At 44.3% G+C, this 25,871-nt stretch overlaps 1 protein-coding gene across 1 annotated transcript in view; it reads right to left on the reverse strand.

Annotated features, from left to right (window-relative positions):
- The window catches only part of FAM135B (family with sequence similarity 135 member B), a 352,204-nt gene that overhangs the window by 110,534 nt on the left and 215,799 nt on the right, over positions 1-25,871 (reverse strand). Inside the window, exons 5-7 of the mRNA XM_050940579.1 lie at positions 24,165-24,235; positions 22,083-22,256; positions 3,110-3,236 (exon numbers count right to left, since the gene is read on the reverse strand). Of these exons, the coding sequence (XP_050796536.1) occupies positions 3,110-3,236; positions 22,083-22,256; positions 24,165-24,235 (372 nt within the window). The remainder of the gene's footprint in view (positions 1-3,109; positions 3,237-22,082; positions 22,257-24,164; positions 24,236-25,871) is intronic.

The following is a 25,871-nucleotide window of genomic DNA, read 5'->3' on the forward strand; positions in this document are numbered from 1 at the left end:
TCACGAAGACATACTCACGCAATTTCTCTTTGAGCTAATGTGCTAAAAATAGTAGTGTAGCCATATTAGTACAGGCAGCAGTGAGTGGTGGCACGAGGACATACTCATGGGGTCTGGGTGGCGAACCCAGGCTGACACTCGCCCCTGGTGCTATCACGGCTACACTACCGTTTTTAGTGCACTAACTTGATGAGTGCTATCGTATATCTACTCAAGCAGAGAATCACACCCAGCTTTAAGGGTAGCTGTAGTCTAGAACTACAGTCGTCTCTCTAGTAGCTCAAAATTACTTGAGCTCTGAGAAGTGGTATGCTTGAAATAAAAGAATTGCAGAGAAGAAAGGTAATGATACCTTTTCCTGCATCAAAATATGGTATAACTGGATGCTTGCACTTAACTCCCAAGAAAATACTAAAAAACCCTGATAGCTTGGGTATATGATTTGGAAGAGAGTGAAGGGAATAATAGGACACCGTCTTGCTTTTAATCACAGTGTGATTTAGTATTGCTATGGTAGGCTGGGAGATGAGGGAACTGTCAGTGGTGTTCTGAGGTCACTTGGAGGGAGCCGGGGAAATTGGACAGGTACAATCTGCTGCTACTGACATTTAATTACTCTCCACGTTGAGAAATCAGAAGCTCAGAATGCAGAACATTAGGCGTCTGTCACTAGCAGTGGTGTGTCGGCTTCCCACGGGTGGAACATTAGCAGAAAAAGCAGTGAGAGGGAGTGATAACTGAAACCAGCCTTCTTTTCGAATGAAGGCAGCAACTTTTATTTTTCTTTTTAATAAGACAAAGAAAAACTTCAAGCCAATATAGTCACTGAGAATTTTCATAGTGATATTTTGGGGCCTTGCCGGAGAGTTAGCCATCAGTCTTTTCTATGGATTTTGGTGCATCCACATTTGTACAGAAAATAATTAAATAATGTATGTGACTGTATAATAAAGAAATGCTACAAAATCTGGGGCTGATGTGTCGATTAAAGAGTGATCTACATAGCACTCAATAGATGCCTGGAAGGGATAGCTGAGTTGTATCAGCTTCAGCTTTCAGAACACTTTTGGCTTCAGTGGGTGCTAAGCACCTCTGAAAATCTAACCAGTAGCATACCTGGAACTATAGGTTCAAATCCCATTAGGGCTGACCAAGCTCCTCATTCCCCTGAATTCCAGGTAGTGCTAATGCTTGGGAGGCTTTCAGCTGTGAGTGAGTTCCCATCTGCTCGGCATGGGGTTTAAACATTTCATACAATATTTTGCAAGTAGGAAAGAAGTGGCCAAAATCTTCTTATCCTCCTCAGTCCCATGTGGTGCTGCCCTGTTTAGGTTAGGGAACTACATTGAGATTAGCTGCCTTAGGGTGGACCTCGACCAGTTGCATCAAGCTAGATGTAGTCTACAGCGGTGAATCTCAACCGAGGGTACTCGTACCCCTGGGGGTTCGTAGAGGTCTTCCAGGGGCTATATCAACCCATCTAAATTTCTGCCTATTTTTACAACAGGCTACATAAAAAGCACTAGCGAAGTCAGTACAAACTAAACTTTCATACAGACAATGACTTGTTTATACTACTCTATGTACTGTAGTCTGAAATGTAAGTACAATATTTATATTCCATTAATGCTCATGGGGAATATGCAGAAGCTAGCCCGCAAGGTACAGTAATGAATGGAGAATAGTCCCCTTGGATTAGTGATAATCTAATGCAGAAGCAGTGCAGGAGCCCTGTCCTGTGGACGGACGCACTGCCAAGTGTAGTGCTTGCTACTACCCATTGATTTGTGTGGCAGTTTGCATGGTTAGGGGTTGAAGAAAAATGGAGTAAAAATGCAGAAAGGGTTTACTAGTTGGCTCTCTATTTTTATTGTCGGATTTACAGGTCCAGTTCCTTAGCCGATGTAAATTGGTGTAGCTCTGTTAAATCCAATTTACTCCAGATGAGGATCTGGCCCTGTGTTATGTCTCCCTGAGGCTGGAGCTGCAGCGGGGCTGGGGTTGCCCCTCCCCCCACCACGGGGCTGCAGATATGGCCAGGGGTCGGCCCCCGGGGCTGGAGCTGTGGCACAGCTGGAGCAGCAGCCATATGGCTCAAACTGTTAGTTCCTCGCTCCTTCCACAGGACAACCCGTGCCTGCCAATAGTGGGGGTGGGGGTAGAATGAGGGCTGCCAGCTTCAGCACTGTTACTGAGCATGCTCACTACAAGCCAAGCAGAAAATCTTGGGGGGCCGGCACATGACCCTGTACGCCCCCCGACGTATCGCCTCTGACCCTAGATATTTTTAGTAAAAATCACAGATAGGTCAGTGAATTTTTGTTTATTGCCCATGACCTGTCTGACTTTTACTAAAAAATGTCCATGACAAAATCTTAACCTTAAGAATAACTGAAGGTTCTTACTTAGCACTTGGTAGGTCACTGTCTAGATCAGCGGTTTTCAAGCTTTTTTCATTTGCAAATCCCTAAAAAAATGTGAATGGAGGACTGGACCCTCTGGAAATCTTAGACATAGTCTACAAACCCTCAGGGATCTGCAGAGCACACAGACCCCTGAGACGCAGTCCACAGACCCAACCACAGATTAAAAAACACTCTCTAGAACAGAACAATCCTGCTATTCCAATGCTTTTTATAGGTCACTAATAAAGTAACAAGTCTTGTCATACACTGTTACTCTAGGTGCTGCTTTGAGCAAGGGGATGTGCCTAAACTGTACTAACCCAGAAGGCATGGAGACTCGGATAATGCTCTGAGGCATAATTACTCCCCAGTTTCCTCTGTCCTCCGAGAGGGAATTGTAGTTTGTTTCTTGTCTTTTACTGACAGCAACTCACAATACCCTCCTCGGTGGCTCCGCGATGCTGGAAAACAAGCAGAGGGCGTGAAGGAAAGACTCCATTCATTGTCTAACACCTTCTGCCATTTGGCTCCAGGGTGGGGACTGCACGCTCAGACTCAAAGTCTGAGCATCCCATATAGGGCTGTTAGAAGGTTTCTTACTCCTCCACATTCCCCTGTATCTGCATAGATAATCCATATCACGGTTGAGTGCATAGATGGCAAGTCAAAATGTAACCGTTCCATTATTGCCTGCCTGCCCTTACCTCAGATGAAGTCGGTTTGCAGTAGCCAGCTCCGAACACTAGATTCTCTAATGATATACTGGACTGGTCTGGTCCTGTCTCCAGGCTGCCTTTACCCAGCCACGACCCTTTTCCTGGACGAGCAAAGCTGAAAGGAGAAACAACAGGAAAAGACACTTACTAAAAGTCCGAGTTACTGATGAATCAGTTTCCATCCCTGCTACCCACCAGGCAGAATTTATTGCAGATTTAAGAAAGAATTTTTCACAAGCACTGAACTAACAGCACATGGTCTAACAGCATGAAATAAGAAAAGTATTAAGCCAGATTAAAAAATCTGAGGCTTTGTTTTAAACTGATATAACAAGTCAACACCACACATCTCACAAAGGGGAAGAATTCCATGGATCACAGAAAATATCCAATATTTGGTATCTCAAAGGGTGAAAATGAAGTTACTAGGGCCTAGAGTTTAAAAAACAGGGAGTCTAGAGTTAGGCTCCTAAAGCTGTGTTAGGGCAGCTAAGAGCTTTTCCTAAAGCTGTGTTAGAGCAGCTAAGAGAGTGGCCTGTTCTTTAAGCTCTGGGCACCCAATGGCTCCTGTTAATGTCAATACGAGCCCTTGAGTGCTGAGCACTTTTAAAAATCAGGCCACTTTCTCAGATGTAGGAGCCTAACTTTAGGCTCCCATTCTTTAAAATCCTGAAAGGTAGCTCAGAAAGAGATGGCAGGTTGTGGGTAGTTTTAGGAAGAGAAATCAGGTTAACCATGTACAACATGATGATCCAAAATGCAGGGTCTTAAATATTAACATCAACACCTGGAATTAGCTTTAAAACAAAAACAAACAAACAAACAGGTAGATAACAATGGATTGGAAACAACTGAGTCACAAAGAAAAAAACCCAAACCAAACCAGAACCCCGTTAGATCAGTTAAGCCACACATCTTTGAACAGACTGCAGTTCCAATAGGGTTATGCCCTATTTTATTGGGAAGCTGCTTAAATCAAGGCCCAGCATCTCAGTAGAGAATGAGGTACATAAACTCTAAGTTTTATTAATCCCACTGAGTATTTCATGCAGCAGCTCCAAAGTCCTTTCTGAGCATTCACAGGGCTCAACATAGAACCTATAATGGATTTTCAGGAGGGCAATCTTTTCTTTTGTTCTTTCACAGCCCTACTGGGGACACTCATTGGATGTTTCAAATGAAGCAAGGAGAGCAGCTAGAACCTCACTGCAACAATCAAGCCAGGAAAGTAACTTATGAACTTGGAAGAGTAGCATTGGGCCTAGTCCTGAAAACCTTTACTTGTGCCATCAAAAGGCAACATCGTCCCCTACTGCCATCATGGCCTGGAGTTGAAAGCTGTAATGTTGTAATGTGAGGTGCTCCACAGCCAATTGGCAAGCCTCTACGCCGAAGCCACAGGACCAGCGGACCCTCCGCAGGCAAGCCGCCGAGGGCAACCTACCTGCCACCCTGGCGGCGGCGGCAGAGCGCCCCTCGCGGCTTCCCACCCCAACACGCGCTTGGCATGCTGGGACCTGGAGCAGCCCCTGGCTGGAAGAGGCAGCGGACTGGCTCTTAAGCCCAGCAGCAGCACCAGCAGTTCAGCAGCTGCTCAAAGCATTGATTCATGGCTGAAATAACTCCTACACTTGCTCCCAGTCTTGCTCTTGCCCTGCCTCTGTCTTGCCCCTGCCTTATCTCACTCCAGGTAATCTCGTTCTGACCCTTGGCACTGATCACGACTTCTGATCTGGCTCTGACCCTTGGCTCTGGCATCTGACTCCTGCTCTCACCATGAGGCTTGAGGCTGGCTCTAACCACTAGGATCGACTGCTATGTCCTGGTCACTGGGCACACTATTTTTTTTCCCCGGGAATATGAACATCTGAGGGGTGACTTCATGCTGTAAAAAGTCTCTGAACTGTCGGAGGGAATATTCCCCCAGCACAAGCATTGTGAAAGGCAGCCACTGGCTGTCCCATTAGTCCTACTGTATGGACAGTGCTTGGGGTGGCACTGAAGAGATTGGGGCTACAGCGTTATCTGATGGAGTGATAATGGGTGGTGTTCCCACTCAGAAAGTTTGCCATGGGCAGCTGAAATCCTAAATTACCCCATGGGCCATTTTGGAATCCAGAGCTGCTCAGAACCAGCAGTGAACAGTAACGGCATACAGCCAGCTTGGCCTCTTCTTCTCCTGGGCTGTGAGATTTCTAACTCCATCTCTCAGGCTATGTCTACACTACAAAGTTAAGTCAACTTTATGTAAGTCAACGTCAAGCCTTCGATTGAAGCAAGTCGATCTTGTGTGACCACACTATATTGATTGTATTGGACTGCATCCTCACGAGTAGGGCGTGCATTGCCGCACAGAGCACTGCATTGTGGATAGCTAACTCAGAGTGCGTGTAGCCAAGTGGAATTTTGGGTTGGGGTTATAATGTCTTATGGGACAAAAACGCTGGTGCGGGTTGTTATGGAAACATGGTGTTAGCTTCCCATGATACTCTTACCTCCCTCTCTCCCTCCCTGAAATCAATGGCAAACAACCAAGCCTTTTTCATAAGCCTGCATTAGTCGCGCGGACGCCACAGCTTGGTAAGCATGGACCCTGCTCAGCTGTACACTGTTGTTGTGAGCATTACAAACACCGTGCGCCTTATCCTGCAATATTTACATAGCCGCCACAGGAGCCACCATGAGGAACAATGTGATGCCACGGAAGCAGCCCTGCTGGAAGACAGAGTGGAGCAATTCACAGTTGCTGGCGACAGTCATACATCACCTTGACATGGCTGAGTGCCGTTTCTGGGCCTGGAAAACAAGCAGTGACTGGTGGGACCGCATCGTTATGCAGCTATGGGATGATGAGCAGTGGCTGCAGAACTTTCAAATGCTAAGGCCACCGTCCAGGAACTGTGTGAAGAGCTTTCCCCAGCCCTGAAGCGCAGCCAAACTAAAATGAGAGCTGCTCTGACAGTGGAAGAACAAGCGGCAATAGCTCTGTGGAAGCTTGCAACGCAAGACTGCTACCGGTCAGTGAGGCATCATTTGGAGTGGGTACATCTACCGTGGGATCTGTTGTGATCCAAGTTTTCAGGGCCAATAACAGACTTCTGCTAAGAAGGGTAGTGACTCTGAGCAATGTGCAGTATATAGTGGATGGTTTTGCCATGATGGGGTTCCCTAACTGCAGTGGGGCTATAGGCAGAACACATATCCCTATGTTGGCACCAGACCACCTTGCCGAAGAGTACACAAACTGAAAGGGGTACTTCTCAATGGTGTTGCAAGCACTGGTGGATCTCAGGGGCCATTTCACTGACACCAATTTTGTCTGTTTAGAAGCTGCAAGCATGGACTTTCTTTCCAGACTGAAAAATAACCATTGGTGATGTTGAAATGTCAATCATGATCCTGGGAGACCCAGCTTACCCTTTGCTCCCATGGCTCATGGAACTGTACACCAGCAGCATGGACAGCAGTAAGGTTTGGTTCAACCACAGGCTAAGCAAGTGCAGAATGGTCATGAAATGTGCCTTTGGACGTTTAAAAGGTTGCTGACGTTGTTTGCTTAGTAGGTTAGACCTCAGTGAAAGCAACATCCCCATTGTTATTGCTGCCTGCTGTGTACTCCATAATATCGGGAAACAAAGGTAGAATAGTTTCTGTTGGGATGGGGGGTTGAGGAAGATCACCTGGCAGCCAATGTTCAGCAGCTAGACATGAGTGCAATAAGAAGAGCACATAGAGTGGCTCAGCATCTCCATGAGGCTGTGAAAACCAGTTTCAGAAATGAGCCAGAATAATGTGACACTTATCTGTGTTGTTTCTTGCCAAACTGTCCCCTCCATTGCATTTTCTCCTCCGTAAACTCCACCTCCACCAATCACTGTGTGAATGAATGAAGAAAGAGCCTTGTCTCCTGAATCTGTTAAGTTTTATTATACACACTGTGGCGGGTTGGATCACAGAAACCCCCTGGGAGCTGCCACATGATTTGCCAAGACTACCTCTGCTCCCGTTTTCCCTGCCAGCTCAGGACTCCAGCACCCTGTCTTGCTGAGCCAGACACTCCAGTCTGCTCCAACACAGAGCTACGTTCTGAATTACTTGCCCCAAAGCTGCACGTTTACCTGAAAGCAGCTCACAGAAGTGTGCTTGTCTTTAGCACTCAGATGCCCAACTCCCAATGGGGACTAAACCCAAATAAATCCGTTTTACCCTCTATAAAGCTTATGCAGGGAAAACTCATAAGCTCACCCTCTATAACACTGATAGAGAGATATGCACAGTTGTTTGCTCCTCCAGGTATTAATACATACTCTGAATTAATTAATAAGTAAAAAGTGATTTTATTAAATACAGAAAGTAGGATTTAAGTGGTTCCAAGTAGTAACAGACAGAACAAACTAAGACACCAAGCAAAATAAAATAAAATGTGCAAATCTGTGTCTAATCAAACTGAATACAGATAATCTCACCCTCAGGACCTAACTCTAGTGTAGACCAAGCCTTAGAGAGATGAGAATCTGAGGCACAGAGAGACTCAAGTGACTAGCTCAAGGTCAGACAGCAAGTCTGCGGCAGATCCAGAGTTCAGTCTTTTAACCAGGAGCCCATTCTCTCTCTTTTTGGAGCTGCCATGATGTTTATTACATATCCTCAGGCTTTGATATATTGCCATAAGGACACTCCATAAGGAGGAGGAACCCTCATGGCTGGCCTTGAGTTTAAATGTTTTAAAGGATGTGATTCAATTAGTTTTCTGGAGGCTGCTTCTAAGCGGTAGGCAACCCTTCACTGCATTTATCCCACCTAAAATGTGAGCTAAAGAAAGGAACTCCAAAGAACAGAAGGACAAACATTGCTCAGAATCACATGACAATGGACAACGGAGTCTGGTTTGGTCTGTTGAAAAGCCTGAATCACACAAAAATGTAAAAGGACTGTCACTGTATCATTCAGAAGCATAAACAAATGATACTTGACTACAAAAAACCTTCATTTGAATATTATCAAAAGCGAAAGACTTTGATGGAGAGAAAAGAACTTTGTAATGCCACTTATGTTTATTTATCTTTTGCTTTTACAGCAGAGAAGGGATTTGATTGTGCTGGTCTTATGGAAATTGATTTGGGATGGTACTGTAAAACCAAAATCCTTGTTCAGGAAACCAGCCAAAATGTAGGTTGTTTTCTGAAGGAAAGTTTAACTAAAAAGCTTGAAAAAGTATTGAGGTCCCACTGACGCCTCATGAAGAACATCTTATTTGGAGACAATTCCTGTTAGCTATTCATTTTTTATATTTCTTCTATTTTTTACATCTTAATATTACTACACAAGTCACTTGATTTAAAGTAGAACCTTCGTTGTTTACAGGTTTAACTTTCTTCCTGTTTATTAGCGCTGACTGAAAAGCACAATTTCCATCCTCAGCAAATTCTTATAATTCAACACTAGATTTTGCCCAAATTAAGACAAAAAGTTGAAACATCTTGTTTGTGTGTCTGTTTGTTAAACAGAACAAAAAGTTACAAAAAATTCTATTTGAAAATTCATGTCATTTCATTGAAATAAACATTTCATTTCTTCTCAGCTCTATTTTAACCTATGTCTGCCTGAGCTGTCACGGTGACTCGTGGGAATTGTAGTTCGGATGCCGAATACCCCCATTTGCTATGGGCTGGGCATCCCAGCCAGACTACAACTCCCATGATGCATCACAGCAGTTCATGCAGAGGAGAGACCATAGTCAATCATGAGAGATTTAATCCATCGAGGGCGCCCAGCCCTTCGCAGAGAACAAAGGCTTGAGGCATCCAAATTACAACTCCCTTGAGGCTCTACTATGGCTGAGGCAGATACAGATCAATGTCCAATAGACCCAACCAAAAAAAAATTTTGATGAGATTCTCCCGCACAATATTTTGATTTTGAGGAAACAGCAATTTTCATCAGAAAATCACTCTGGGGGAAATCCCAAATCAGCTGCACTTTGCACCTTCTGCCATTTGCTTTGAAAATCAGATCTGAACACATGCAGATAATATATGTGAATTTTGGCCCAAGCCATTACAATTGGCATGCCGCAGACAGAACTGCCTAGTGGTTAAGGACTCCCCTGAATGAGAGGTGAGTAAACCTTGCCAGCTAGATCTATGGACAAAATCACTTAACACTGTGCCTCAGTTTCCTTATCCATGACAAGCGAAAAGCAATACATTCAATAAAAAAATCTACTTTTAAAAAAAGAATACAGTTGGTTAATTGTCACATTCCCCCCATACTAACCCTTAAAGATAAGGAAATGCCAATTTGTGAGACACTTCTCAATCAAATCTTAACTCCCACACAGCACATTTCCACAGATAGACTGACTATGCATCTTTTACCAGGAGCTTCCTTCTGCCTCCAGCAGAAGAGGAAATACACTACACATACCACATTAATCTCCCTCACAGTAGAACACACAACCTTAATTCCAACTCCCAGCAATGTGAGTGTTGAACATACAGGCACAGTTTAAATATTCAACCTGCTATTTATTTGTGGAGGAATTATCAGGGCATAAATCCAATTCATGTCACACCTGTAAATACTCACCAAGCTGTAGTGAGGCTAACATAATTAATGGTTGTAAAGTACTTTGAGATCCTTCAGAGTGACAAATCTTATTATTTTTACATATATTTTAATGACACCATATATACCTCCCTGGAACTTGAGAAGAGTCAGAGGTTGTTATTTGGCCTGCATTCTCCAAAGTGACTCTAAACTTTTTGCCCAGCTCAGACTAAGTTTTGGATCTACAATAAAAACTGAAAGTCAGTGTTGATTTTTTTTAAACGAAAGGTTGGCACACAACTGATCAGAATCTTTACTTATTTGACACCCCTGCTGGTAGGCCTGGAGGCTGCTATCCCAAAAAGATTAAGATTTCAGGTACGGAACAACCACTAGGAAGAAAATAATTCCAAAGGAAGAAAAATCCTGTTTTCATGCAAATATCCCTGGAGGGAAAAAAATATCATATTGACAATATTTTGTCTAAAATGAATGTTTTCCAATATTTTCTGAGGTGTCAGTGGCTTTTCATGGTATACATCCTACGTTCTCATTAAATATAATTCACGTTAAGAATATAAATGAAATATAAAGAGAGAGAGAGAGAAATAAATCACCAGCTGACTGACTTTGCTACCCAGGCTTATATTTGTGGCAACTTCAATTGAGTGAATACCCACTAGTATTCATGGAATCGTAGAAAATTAGCCAGTCATTTCTCTGCCAAGATTCATGCTGCATACAGTAACAAATAAGTTAAAGTGCTTTGGATGAATAAGGGTAGGACTGGGAATGAAGAATTCAGGGCAAGATTTTTTTTTTAAATGCTCGGTGTTGTCCTCACTCTGCTCCTTGTGAAGAAATTGAGTATTTTAGCATTGCTTTAGCAGACTCAGAGTTAGGTTAATGCTGAACACATCTGAAGCTATCTCCCATTCAGTTCTTTTTCCTCTTCTGCCCCCAGCAGAGAACGGCCTTGGATAAGTCACTCCCCCTGTAAAAGGTGATGTATGCTCTTTACCTGTCTCAGATGATATTGGGGAAAGGTGTTAGTTACAATAGAGTGCTCTGAAGATGTAAAGGATGCAAAGTGGGTCAACCCTAACAGCCTGTTTGTTTTGACATGGACAAATCTCCCACTGAAGGCATTGGGAGTTTTGCCTGAGTGTGGGCTACGAGAGTTTTCCTCTGACTATGATTTTAAGAGATGTGTGTGGGTGGGTGTGCAGGCAGCTGTGCTGTTGACTGAGGAAAAAATCTCCATTATAATATAAACAAGAGAGAACACGATTGCCAGCTGCATTCGGCGAAGGCTCTCCGGCTGATGCAGATTCATTTAAAGGGTTGCTTGTTTGTTTTAATTGGGTTACAAATGTTTTCAAATGGATTCCTGGAACGGCTGACTATAAGACTGAAGTTCGTACTGCCAGCCATTGGTCTGGATACTGCACAGTGCCAAAGGCTGTACCGCTTTTATCAGTCCTGTTTTTATGGACAATGGCAATTAGACAAGGCATCATGACTCTCAAATGCCAAGAGAGCTCCTGGAAGTTTTAAAATAGAAATCACTTGAAGTTCCTGGATGAACTTTCATTAGAAGGCAAGTCAACTTAAGCTGAACATAGAGGGTGCGGCCTTCTAGTGCACTCAGGGAAGGATTTGACAATCAACAGTTCAGACACTCATGTCACAGGCTATTTGCACGTTTCTGTTCTGTCTTATGAGCAGCGGCATGTGCTTCCTCCTGTTTAGAGAGAACAGCACAAAGGATGTTGTTATCCAATAAAGCAGGTTTAGTTTCCTGCTCTTAGTTTCCCTACAAAACTGTGAATATTTTAAAAGTTCAGTGTTGTTGTCCCAAGACGTTTTTCCCTTTCAGTAAAGATACACGTTTCCCCTTCCCAGATGGAATTATCTTCTTTCCATTGTGGGACTGCTGAGGAATCGGGTCCCAAGAAGCACAGCCCCTTGCTTTCTGTAATGAACGGTGATTTCTGCAGCATCCTGGAGCATGTCACTCAAGTCCTGATTTACATTCCCCACAGACATCATACTTTTTTCACGTTGCTCCCGGAAAAGCAGTTGGCGAAAGAATTCAGCACTGCCAGTGTACAGCTGCAATGCACCAATTACTAGGGGAGCCAAAGGGTTCATGAGCAGTGGGAAGGGAGTTTGAAGGCCCTACTGTTTGAGAGTAGTGGTGTGGCAGGCCTTGTCATTGATGGGAAGTGTTTGGCTGCTGGGGAAAGCAGGAATGGGAGCAGAGATGTGCTGCAAGCTGGGGCAATGGACACAACCCCTACATTGGCACAATATTCCTATCATACGGCGTTTCTTCTTGCATCTAAATCAGAAGTACTAGGCCCACCCTCTGCTGTTCCACACTCTCCTATTTCTTCGGGTGGGTTTTAACTAGCCATGTTAGTTTAAATGTTGAATAGGGAGATTTTAACCAGCTCCTGGCTTAGCTCCCTAGCGACAAAAGAAGAATTAAATGCAGCTCATCTCTGTCTCTAGCGCTGCTATGTGCAGAAGCTAGGGAGCAGTGCTAGCAGGTCTTTAAAATGCCCCTCTAGCCCTCTTTCTGCGGTAGGGTGACCAGATGTCCCGATTTTATAGGGACAGTCCCAATTTTTGGGTCTTTTTCTTTTATAGACTCCTATTCCCCTCTCCCTCCCCCATCCCAATTGTTCATACTTGCTATCTGGTCACTCTATTCTGCAGTGACACTTAAAAGGAAAACTGCTGCTTAGCTTTAGAGAGCCAAGTGGCAGTGGGTTTAAGGCCACACAGAATCATACTGTGCCTCTCCCAGATTCCAGACCTAAATTTGCTTCCATTGCTCATAAACCTGGGGTTACTGCATCTTCATTACTGATGTTTGTTTACATCCGAAATGCCGAAGCATAAAACTTGAGGCTAGAAACAATACTCGGAGTGCCAACGAATTCAATCCCGCACGCATTCGGTAACAACTGGAATTTCAGAGTATCAGCTCTGCTGCAATAACTAATAAATCAGCTGTTCGCTCTGTCAAAACTGAGCTGCTAAAAACCATCTGGGCTGGACATGTAGCTGAGATTCTGACTGTGCAGTCTCTGCCTTCACCAACCATAGTGATGAGAGAGAATGGAAGAGGTAATATCATAGTAAGGCAGTGTTTATCTTAAATATCCTGTCCGTTAGGCAAACAGTGATTCTTGTTAGAAAGGATTGAGTAGGTTCTGTTGACTCACTGGTACAGGTCACATTTCCCTATTTAAATGTAAGTGAGATTGGGATAGCTCTTTGGGGAGAGGATCTAGGGTGTGAGCAGAAGAGTCCTGAGGGAGGAACCATAGTAACAGCCATGTCTGGAAAGAAAGTATGAGATGATAGTTATACAAATATATTATTGTTTCCTTCATTAATGTAGCCAGGCTCCAGGATGGGGATGAGCTTGCACTGGACAAAGCAAGATTGGAAGAATGAGAATTCCCATTGCTCTACAGCAGGGGTTCTCAAACTGGGGGTTGGGGCCTCTCAGGGGATCACAAGGTTATTACATGGGGGGGTCGCAAGCTGTCAGCCTCCACCCCAAACCCTGCTTTGCCTCCAGCATTTATAATGGTGTTAATTTATAAAGGGGGTCATATTCAGAGGCTTGCTATGTGAAAGGAGTCACCAGTACAAAAAGTCTGAGAACCACCGCTCTACAGATAAACAATGTGTAATGAATACACAGACACAGACACTGAAGAGTACTGGTCACTGATTCAGAGTAAGCTAGACTGCATGGTAACTGGGTGCAAGCAAACAATATGTTTGAATATGGCTGGATGTAAACATATCCATCTAGGAACAAAGAACATACGCCATACCTCCCGGAAGAGGGACTCTATCCTGGAAAGCAGTGACTCTGAAAAAGATTTTGGGGTAGTGGTGTATAACTGGCTGAACATGAGCTCCCAGTGTGACATTGTGGCCACAAGAGCTAATGCGATACTGGGATACACAAATAGGGGAATCTTGAGTAGGAGAAGAGAGGTTATTTTACCTCTGTTTTTGGCTCTGGTGTGATCACTGCTGAAATCCCATGTCCAGTTCTGGTGCCCATGTCATAAACAGATAGCTAAGGGTTAATGTCTCTTTCACCTGAAGCACCTGACCAGAGGACCAATCAGAAAACTGGATTTTTTCAACTCTGGGTGGAGGGAAGTTTGTGTCTGAGTCTTTTGTCTTCTGCCTGCTTTCTCTGAGCTTTGGAGAAGTAGTTTCTACTTTCTAGTCTTCTGTTTCTAAGTGTAAGGACAAAGAGATCAGATAGTAAGTTATATGGTTTCTTTTCTTTGGTATTTGCATGAATATAAGTGCTGGAGTGCTTTGATTTGTATTCTTTTTGAATAAGGCTGTTTATTCAATATTCTTTTAAGCAATCGACCCTGTATTTTGTCACCTTAATACAGAGAGACCATTCGTATGTATTTTTCCTTTCTTTTTTATATAAAGCTTTCTTTTAAGACCTGTTGAAGTTTTCTTTACTGGGAAATTTCAGGGAAATTGAGTCTGTACTCACCAGGGAATTGGTGGGAGGAAGAAATCGGGGAGATCTGTGTGTTGGATTTGCTAGCCTGATTTTGCATTCCCTCTGGGGGAATAGGAAAGTGCTTTTGGTTTCCAGGACTGGGAACGGAGAGGGGGAGTCACTCTGTTTGGATTCACAGAGCTTGTGTCTGTGTATCTCTCCAGGAGCACCTGGAGGGGGGAAGGGAAAAAGGATTATTTCCCTTGGTTGTGAGACTCAAGGGATTTGGGTCTTGGGGTCCCCAGGGAAGGTTTTTCAGGGGGACCAGAGTGCCCCAAAACACTCTAATTTTTTGGGTGGTGGCAGCAGGTACCAGGTCCAAGCTGGTAACTAAGCTTGGAGGTTTTCATGCTAACCCCCATATTTTGGACGCTAAGGTCCAAATCTGGGACTAAGGTTATGATATGGTGTGCAGTGGTGGGATAGACAAAATCCAGAAGCCAGTAGGAATATTATTTTTTTTCTTTTCTCTGCTAAGGGCTTTTTAGCAGAGAGAAACAGTTTGGTTTTAAAAGGGAACCAGAGAGAATTTTTTTTTTCTGCTCTCTCTGGCAGTTTGTGGCTTGCATAATAAGCAAGAAGCCATTAAGAGACTGTTAAGGGTCTTTTGTCACACAATAGCCCTCCCATTAGGAGGCAAGTACCAGCACTATATGTATGCAAATAAAGTGGTTTTTCTGGTTTCCTTTCATTGAACATTAGCTAGAGAGAGAAAGGGAAAAAAGCATTGTTGCTAGGCAGACCCCAGGAGGCAACAGAGCCTGCAGTTCAGAAGATAAACACCGGAGGGCACCCCAACACAAGAAAACAGGAATCATGACTTCTAAGGCAAAAATTGAGGCCGAAGAGCAATTCAAAGAAGCTGAACACAGGCGACAAATGGAGATAAAAGAAAGAGAAGAACAAATCAAACAGGCAGCACACAAAAGAAAACTAGAAGAAGAAGAGGTGGCCTACCGAAGGAAACAAGCAGAAGATGAGTTGGCCCACAGAAGGAAGCAAGAAGAAGAAGAGTTGGCCCACCGCCGACAAATGGAAAAACAACAAAAAGAAAATGAAGAGAAGGAAAAACAGAGAAAACATGAACTGGACTTGGCAAAAGCTGGGCTGCATGTGCCAGCCAACCCTAACAACCCGGCGCCAATTATTGCTCCACAGCACCGGAAATTTCCCACCTACAAGGCAGGTGATGACACCGAGGCCTTCTTGGAAAATTTTGAAAGAGCCTGTCTTGGGTACAGCATCCCCGAAGACCAGTACATGGTAGAATTAAGGTCACAGCTCAGTGGACCTTTAGCAGAGGTGGCAGCTGAAATGCCTAAGCAGCAAATGAATGACTATAAACTTTTTCAAACCAAGGCCAGATACCGAATGGGGATAACCCCAGATCATGCCCGTCGGCGCTTCAGAACCCAAAAGTGGAAACCAGAGGTGTCATTTCCCAAACACGCCTACTACATTGCAAAAAACTATGAGGCCTGGATAACAGGAAACAACGTTCAAACCTTGGAAGAACTGCACCTCCTCATACAAATGGAGCAGTTCTTGGATGGTGTTCCTGAAGACATCACACGGTACATACAAGATGGAAAACCCAAAGATCTCGCTGAGGCGGGGGAGATTGGAGCCAAATGGATGGAACTGGCAGAAAGCAAGAAAGCTACTGTCAAGGGGAACGATTACCCCAGGGGGCACACAGACCATAAACCCTACAACCGAGGACAGCCAAAGACCCCACATACCACCCAAGTAAAGCCACAGACACCCTACTCTTCCACCTCACCAGTCTCCAGTAACTCACCTCGGCCCAGTGACCCATCAGATGGAAGATGCTTTAAGTGTAATGAACTGGGACATATCAAAGCCAACTGTCCAAAGAACACCATGCGAGTGCAATTCATTACACCACCATCACACCAAAGATCCCCAGGCCCGGATGCCTCTCAAATACCCTTGGAGCGAAGGGAAAATTTGAGAGTGGGCGGAAAGAAGGTTAATGCGTGGAGAGACACGGGGGCACAAGTGTCAGCTATCCACCAATCCTTCGTTGACCCCAAATTCATCAACCCAAAGGCCAAAGTTACAATTTACCCCTTCATGTCACAAGCTGTAGACTTGCCTACAGCTCAACTGCCTGTCCAGTACAAAGGCTGGTCAGGAATGTGGACTTTTGCAGTCTATGACAATTATCCTATCCCCATGCTACTGGGGGAAGACTTGGCCAACCAGGTGAGGCGGGCCAAGAGAGTGGGAATGGTTACATGTAGCCAAACCAGGCAAGCTTCCAGACCCATTCCTGTTCCTGAACCGTCCACAGACGCCCCGTCTGGGTTACCAGAGACCCAGACCGAGGTAGTGGATCCAGATTCCATGCCAACCACTGAAACAGCCACAGCACCTCCAGTCCCAGGCCCGGAACTGGAACAGCAACCAGCACCAGCGATTGCAACCCCATCTTCAAACTCAACGCCAGTGGGCGCCAGCGAGCCACAACTGGCAGAAGCAACAGACAGCCATACCCAAAAGGCTCAGCCAGAGCCTGAAATACCCTCAGGTGCACCAGCGGAGAGCGGTTCACCAGCAACGGAAACAACCCCATCACCTACATCGCTTCCAGAGGGACCAAGCCCAAGTCCACAGTCTGAGGAAGAACTGGTGACCCCAGCCTCAAGGGAACAGTTCCAGACTGAGCAGGAAGCAGATGACAGCCTTAAGAAAGCGTGGGCGGCGGCACGGAGCACCCCACCGCCTCTCAGCTCTTCTAATCGATCCCGGTTTGTTATAGACCAAGGACTTTTATACAAGGAAATTCTTTCTGGTGGACACCGGGAAGAATGGCAGCCGCAAAAACAGTTGTTGGTTCCAACTAAGTACCGGGGGAAGCTCTTAAGCTTAGCCCATGATCATCCCAGTGGCCATGCTGGGGTGAACAGAACCAAAGACCGGTTGGGGAAGTCCTTCCACTGGGAGAGGATGGGCAAGGACGTTGCCAAGTATGTCCGGTCTTGTGAGGTATGCCAAAGAGTGGGAAAGCCTCAAGACCAGGTCAAGGCCCCTCTCCAGCCACTCCCCATAATTGAGGTCCCATTTCAGCGAGTAGCTGTGGATATTCTGGGTCCCTTCCCAAAAAAGACACCCAGAGGAAAGCAGTACATACTGACTTTAGTGGACTTTGCTACCCGATGGCCGGAAGCAGTAGCTCTAGGCAACACCAGGGCTAACACTGTGTGCCTGGCCTTAACAGACATCTTTGCCAGGGTAGGTTGGCCCTCCGACATCCTTACAGATTCAGGGTCTAATTTCCTGGCAGGGACCATGGAAAAACTGTGGGAAACTCATGGGGTGAATCACTTGGTTGCCACCCCATACCACCATCAAACCAATGGCCTGGTGGAAAGGTTCAATGGAACTTTGGGGACCATGATACGAAAATTCATCAACGAATTCTCCAATAATTGGGACCTAGTGTTGCAGCAGTTGCTGTTTGCCTACAGGGCTGTACCACATCCCAGTTTAGGGTTTTCACCATTTGAACTTGTGTATGGTCACGAGGTTAAGGGGCCATTACAGTTGGTGAAGCAGCAATGGGAGGGGTTTACGCCTTCTCCAGGAACTAACATTCTGGACTTTGTAAGCAACCTACAAAGCACCCTCCGACACTCTTTAGCCCTTGCTAGAGAGAACCTAAAGGATGCTCAAGAAGAGCAAAAGGCCTGGTATGACAGACATGCCAGAGAACATTCCTTCAAGGTAGGAGACCAGGTTATGGTCTTGAAGGCGCAACAGGCCCATAAGATGGAAGCATCATGGGAAGGACCATTCACGGTCCAAGAGCGCCTGGGAGCTGTAAACTACCTCATAGCATTTCCCAATTCCTCACTAAAGCCCAGAGTGTACCATGTTAATTCTCTCAAGCCTTTCTATTCCAGAGACTTACAGGTTTGTCAGTTTACAGTTCAGGGAGATGATGCTGAGTGGCCTGACGGTGTCTACTACGACGGGAAAAAAGACGGTGGCATGGAAGAGGTGAACCTCTCAACCATCCTGGAACGTCTGCAGTGGCGACAAATCAAGGAGCTGTGCACTAGCTTCGCCCCATTGTTCTCAGCCACCCCAGGACGGACTGAACGGGCATACCACTCCATTGATACAGGTAATGCTCACCCAATCAGAACCCCACCCTACCGGGTGTCTCCTCATGCCCAAGCTGCTATAGAACGGGAGATCCAGAACATGCTACAGATGGGTATAATCCACCCATCTACCAGTGCATGGGCATCTCCAGTGGTTCTGGTACCCAAACCAGATGGGGAAATACGCTTTTGCGTGGACTACCATAAGCTAAATGCTGTAACTCGTCCGGACAACTATCCAATGCCACGTACCGATGAGCTATTGGAGAAGTTGGGACGTGCCCAGTTCATCTCTACAATAGACTTAACCAAGGGGTACTGGCAAGTACCGCTAGATGAACCTGCCAAGGAGAGGTCAGCATTCGTCACCCATGCGGGGGTGTATGAATTCAATGTCCTTCCTTTCGGCCTTCGAAATGCACCCGCCACCTTCCAGAGGCTGGTAGATGGTCTACTAGCTGGAATGGGAGAATTTGCAGTTGCCTACCTCGATGATGTGGCCATTTTTTCAGACTCCTGGCCCGAACACCTACTACACCTGGAAAAGGTCTTTGAGCGCATCAGGCAGGCAGGACTAACTGTTAAGGCCAAAAAGTGTCAAATAGGCCAAAACAGAGTGACTTACCTGGGGCACCAGGTGGGTCGAGGAACCATAAACCCCCTACAGGCCAAGGTGGATGCTATCCAAAAGTGGCCTGTCCCACGGTCCAAGAAGCAGGTCCAATCCTTCTTAGGCTTGGCCGGATACTACAGGCGACTTGTACCACACTACAGCCAAATCACTGCCCCATTGACCGACCTGACCAAAAAGACCCAGCCAAATGCCATTAAGTGGACTGATGAGTGTCAAAAGGCCTTTACCCAGCTTAAAGCGATGCTCATGTCTGACCCTGTGCTCAGGGCCCCAGACTTTGACAAGCCATTCCTAGTAACCACAGATGCATCTGAGCGTGGTATAGGAGCAGTGCTCATGCAGGAAGCAACAGATCACAACTTCCATCCTGTCGTGTTTCTCAGTAAGAAACTGTCTGAGAGCGAAAGTCACTGGTCAGTCAGTGAAAAGGAATGCTATGCCATTGTGTACGCCCTGGAAAAGCTACGCCCATATGTTTGGGGACGGCGGTTCCAACTACAAACTGACCATGCTGCACTAAAGTGGCTTCATACTGCCAAGGGGAACAACAAGAAACTTCTTCGTTGGAGTTTAGCTCTCCAAGATTTTGATTTTGAAATTCAACACATCACAGGAGCTTCTAATAAAGTTGCTGATGCACTCTCCCGTGAGAGTTTCCCAGAATTCAGTAGTTAAAAAGTGTTCTTAAAATGTAGAAGTCTGTTAGTTATATACTTAGTAGTATATGTAAAGTGCATGTGTTGTAGTAATCTGTTTATTTTAAAGTTCTAGAAGGAAATCGCCGCCAGTGAGCTTCCCCACTGTCTGCAATTTGGGGGGCGTGTCATAAACAGATAGCTAAGGGTTAATGTCTCTTTCACCTGAAGCACCTGACCAGAGGACCAATCAGAAAACCGGATTTTTTCAACTCTGGGTGGAGGGAAGTTTGTGTCTGAGTCTTTTGTCTTCTGCCTGCTTTAACCACAATTCAATAAGGATGTTGATAAATAGAAGGGGGTTCAGAGAAGCGCCATGAGAATGATTAAAGGATTAGAAAATATGCTGTATAGTGATAAACTACATAGATCGAGTGCCTTGAGTCTAACAAAGAGAATGTTAAGGGGTGACTTGATGACAGTCTATAAGTACCTACATGGGGAAAAATATTTAATAATGAGCTCCTCAGGCTAGCAGAGAAAGTATAACATGAAGTTGAAGCTAGAAAAGTAAGAGATAAAATAAGGCGTAATTTTTTAACAGTGAAAGTAATTAACCACTGGAAAAATTTACCAAGGGTTGTAGTGGATTCTCCATCACTGACAATTTTTAAAGCAAGATTTTTTGAAAGATCTGCTCTAGGAAATGTTTTTGGGAAGTTCTCTGACCTGTGTTATACAGGAGATCAGACTAGATGATCACAATGGTCCCTTCTGGCCTTAGAATCTCTGAATCGACATTAAAACAATTTAAGATTCCCAGAAAACTAAAATACAATGAAACACCAAAGGCTACCACACACTAATTTTGTATTTTTTTATTCTGTAAATTAATGGCTTTGCTTCCATCTTAATATATTGTGACAAGATGAGAATTTATGATCAGAAAGTTACAGAGGCTTTGCAAAAATAAGGTCTTATTAGATCAAAACTCTTACTATTAAGCCTTTTTCTTTGTGATCCCAGCAAACACTGCGAAGATAAGCCTGCCTACACACAAAGGCTCTGAACTTAGAGAAAAGAATACTGGTTTTAATAGGCAGGTTTTCTTTGAGACTGCATGGCACAGAAGTTGCTTTTATGCGATATATTTTACCCTGTTTTATGGTTAGTGAATTTATGCTATATTAATATGTAGGTTTCTGGATGTTTATCAAGAGGCAGATAAATCTACAATATTGCACTTTCAGATTAACATTATTATTGACTTAACCAAATGAGATCGTATATTGAGTTGTCAAAATGTATTTCCATTCCACTGCGTGAAATCAAAACACTCTTTTCTTCATAAACATCCACACAATCACATTTTTAAGCTTTAATAGTAACCCAGCTATAGATCAGTGGCCTACCATGCTGTTTATGTCTCATAGTAATAATACTTTACACTTTTCTAGCTCCTTTCCTTAGAGGATAACAAAAACATTTTATAAAGAATAATTAAGCCTAATAACTGGAGCTGGCTGGCAATTTTTTGACAAAACGGGTTGGGGTGGAGGAGGTGCTGATAATGCCAATTCATTGAAACTCAAACTGTCTGTGGGAAAGGGTCAGCTCCCAAGAATTCCTCAGCAAACCAAAAAAAAAAAGATTTTGAAATTGTTGAAATGTCATATGACGGTATTTTCTGAAATGAAAACTAATGGGTTTCAATTTAATCAATTAACCTTTAAAACCAAAATTTAATGCATAGTAAAAAAAGGTCAAAATCTAAACAAAACATTTCCGTTAACCTAAACCAATAGGTTCGCCAGCTCATGAAAATTTGAGATTTCATATCTGCATCCTGACTCAGGATGAGAAAATGTCTCGAAATCTTGAAAATCCTCTCAGGAAAAGAAAGCCATTTCCCTCCTCCTCCCACACCTTCTCGCGGTTAGTGTTCTGTCCATTTATAGTCGAGCATAATGGGGCACAGGGAGATGTTGGCAAAACTATCAGGTGGGAGAACTGAGAACATATAGTGCACATTATAAAGTCAACATACACCAATAATTACATACTTCGCAGCAGTATCTAGGTCTAGGGACAAATGACAATATCTCACATCTGTCCATCTAAGGGACTTATATGGCCTCAAGCAGCCCTATCTAAGCGCCTCACAATCTTTCATGTGTTCATCCTCATAACATCCCTGTCAAGTGGAGTTGTGCTATCATCCCTATTTTAGGGAGGGGAACTGGGGCACAGAGAGATGAAGCGATTTGCCCAAGGACACTCAGGAAGTCTGTGGCAGAGCCAAGATTCAAACCCAGACTTCTGGAATCACAGTCCAGGACCAGAAGCACAAGTCCATCCTTCCACTCTAAAGCACAGGCTGCTACTATCAGATGGGTGAACATTGTCATAAGAACTGTACCACAATCACCATTTCTCTGCTCTTTACCTGATCAGTGGCTGGTGTAATGCTACCAGGGAGGCATGCACTGTAACAGATATCACTGACAGGTGGAAATAGTCAAACATGACAGGAACATGGTGGTGCAGGCCTCTTCTTGGATGGAAGTGAAGCCCCAACATACGGCTGCTTATCACAGGGATCGCTGGAATGTCTCTCAGCCTGAAAGGAGAGGTTTACAAGGGTTAGTGAAGCCTTAAGTTGTCACAGTCTATAATGGCATTAAAGGCAGCAGACTGGGAGACCACATGAACTGAATTTTTATCAGAGCATTTACTCAGCTGATGCTTATCTCTTAATTGCACTTGCAACTAGCGAGGATGTAAATATTATTACTCTACTCTAAAAAACCAGATATGACAGAATGCAAAAGCCCCATCCTGGGTCTGCCAGACAAGCAGCAATCTCCCTCCTGTACACCACACTCACACTAGGGGGAAGCTTTGGGGTAGCAGGGAAGAAGTGCAGGTAGTAGCAGGCTGCCCTGCTAATTCAAATATCAGCACCTAGAATTTAGCACTAATCTGGACGTGTAGCACCAGACAGTCTGCTTTGCCTCAGGGGGACGGCAATAGTGAAAGAGCAGACCTGTTCCTGGAGGGTTTAGACCACTCAGAGCATCCCTGGATGAACAGAGTTGTTTCACTGAGATGTGTGTAACTGTCCCTACCAAAATACCACTATGGAAACTTTTCTTTAAAAACGGCCTGGTGAATAATTGTTCAGATAACTATAACAGCAGTAAAATTAAATAAATGCACTAGATTCTTTCTGATAAATCACAGTTCATTTCTCCTACAGGCCCCCACCACAACCCTGATATGTTAAAGCACTGCCCCCCACCAGCCTGGTATAACACAGCTCTTGTTTCATCTACACCAGGGGTTCTCAAACTGGGGATCGGGACCCCTCAGGGGGTCATGAGCTGTCAGCCTCCACCCCAAGCCCCGCTTTTCCTCCAGCATTTAGAATGGTGTTAAATATATGAAAAAAGTGTTTATAGTTTACGGGGTGGGGGATCGCACTCAGAGGCTTGCTATGTGAAGTGGGTCACCAGTACTAAAGTTTGAGAACCACTGATCTACGCCATACAGAAACTAAATGGAAATGGCACATTGAGCTCCACTATAAGGTGCCCTGTGGGGCAGTGTATAAGGTGACTTCGGGCTAAATTAGGTGTGAAGCCCAGCTCAAAGGAGCTCACTGTGGAATTCAGCTAACTCCTGCTGAAGTCAGTGGAAGACTTTTTAATGACCTCAGTAAGGCCTGAGAGGTTCCTTTCAAGCACAGTTCCAGTGTGAAGTATCAGAGGGGTAGCCATGTTAGTCTGGATCTGTAAAAGCATCAAAGAATCCTGTGGCACCTTATAGACTAACAGACGTTTTGGAGCATGAGCATCTGAGGAAGTGGGTATTCACCCACGAAAGCTCATGCTCCAAAACGTCTGTTAGTCTATAAGGTGCCACAGGATTCTTTGCTGCAGTTCCAGTGTGGTTTGGCAAGACTGGTGAACTAGAAGTAATGCAAAGCTCCTGTATCAAGGGCTGATCCTCTTCCCATGGAAGTTAATGGCAAAACTCTCTTTGATTTTAGTGGCATAGGATCAGGCTCTTAGCCCATACACACAGAGGGTGAGATTTTCCAACTGTGCTCAGCCTTGACCTAACTCTGGGCCTGATTCAGAAAAGCACTAGACATCCGCTTAAGTCCATCCTTATCCAGGACAATGTTGAAGCATGTCCTGAAAGGCAATGCTTTCCCATATCGCAGTCCCTGGTCCCACTGAGTCAATGGGAAAACTCCTGTTGACTTCCATGGTAGCAGAGTTAGAGCAGTGCCAAGTACCTCTGAAAAGTCCACCCTTAAAATAGAAAATCTCTTGCTGCAAGGGGAGGAATGAAAAAAATGCCCTTGGTCGGAATAGAAATGGGCCGGCACCTCTGCAAGAGAGATGGAAGCCAAATCAGAGCTCTCCAGTTTCCAAAAGACCCTTTAGCTTTCACTGAATTCAGATTACCCAAAGACGGGAGAGACCCTACAATATCAATGGGGCTTTAAAACGGCACTCACTGTTGCTCACTATCAGTAAAGTGCAGGTCCAACTTGAGCTGAAAATCTGCTTCGCTTAATGCATCTTCCACCTGGAAAGAACAGAAGGGCAGAGTTACCCGTGTAAGCCAGCTCACACAAAACCCAAGTGCAAGGCAATATTTTTGTCTGATAAAGAGAGTGCAAAGAAATGCAGGAGTAGTTTGAGACAGTGGCTGATGTGCATACATAGAACAGCTGGGCAATATAACTGTCAGCTACAGCAGGATTCAGAGCTACTGTCCAGCTTTAGACATACAAATATATTGCTCTGAAATCAGAATAAGATTTGATGGCGTTAGCAGGAAGCAAACTTTCGCTGAATGGAACGTGCTTCAGAATGCAGAAAGAACCCACATTATAAATGTTGCATCCAGCTTTCAAACAGCTTCAGAGGTGTTCAGAGCAGGGCTGTTTAGTCATAAGGTTTTGCCTCATCTCTACTCAAAAGAGTATGTAAAACATACAGGTTCAGACATGTTAATTCCCTATTACTTTACACTCAGAAATGTAAGAAATTTGGTGAATGATTGTCATTATTATTTATATTGTAGTAATGCCCAGGACCTGCAGTCACTGTGCTGTACCAAATAGAGAACAAAAAGGCAGTCCCTCACCCAAAGAGCTGACAATCTAAATAAAGCATGGAAATTAGAGATGGAAAATTCCTATTGATTCATCTAGTCCAAACCCTGCCAGTAAAAGTTTGTCCCACTGTGACAGAGTGCATCCTCATGTTCATCTTTTTTACAAGACTATGATAATTTTTTTTTTACAAAATATGCCTTGTGAGATATAATTTCAAAACTCATAATTCGCTGAACATTACTGTCCTGATGAAATGTGTGTGTCAATATTGTATGTAAAGTTATAAAATGATTTTGCGTGATGTCAATAAGGCATATTCTAAATCTGAGGAAGCAGCCCAGACCAGTTCTTCAGAGACAAATTGCTAGCCAGCACCTCAGCCAGGTGTCAGCATAATCAAACAGACTGTCAGCAGGTTAAGCGGCCATTCTTTGGCAGGAAGAAGGGTGTCAGCGAGAAATTTACATCTTGGCAGACATACTTGCTGTCCTCTGAACCCCAGCTGGAGATGATTCTCAAAGAAAAGAAATGTTATAAGAAGAGAGAACAGAGGACATAAATCACCTCTCTCCTCTCATCTCTACTCACGGCATTAACAATGTTTGAAAGACAAAAGAAGGGATTGACTGGGGGAGGGGTCCTGGCTGAATAATCCAGCCAGACTGCTGTGAGAGAAACCCTATTGCTTTAAGTTCACTTAGCTTGTTAAATCAGATATTAGTTTGCCTTTTATCTTTTATTTCTTTGTAACCAACTCTGATTTTTGCACCTCATTACTTGAAATCACTTAAAATCTGTCTTTCCACAGTTAATAAACTTTTATTGTTTTAACTAAGCCAGTATGTTTGGACTGAAATGTTTGGGAACCTCCACTGGAGATAACAGGGTTTGTGCATATCATCTTCTATTAATGAAACGACAGACTTTCTATGAGCTTGTATTGTCCAAGAGGGAGCTGGGCAGTACAAGATGCACATTTCTGGGGACAAGTCTGGGACTGAGCATTTACTGGTGTCACTCTGCACTATAATTCAGGAATGACTAGCTAGAGCACCCATATCATTCAGCTAGGAGTGATTTTGCATGCTAGAGGCTGTGCAT

Source organism: Gopherus flavomarginatus, chromosome 2 (assembly GCF_025201925.1).
Source record: "Gopherus flavomarginatus isolate rGopFla2 chromosome 2, rGopFla2.mat.asm, whole genome shotgun sequence".
Lineage (NCBI taxonomy): Eukaryota > Metazoa > Chordata > Testudines > Testudinidae > Gopherus > Gopherus flavomarginatus.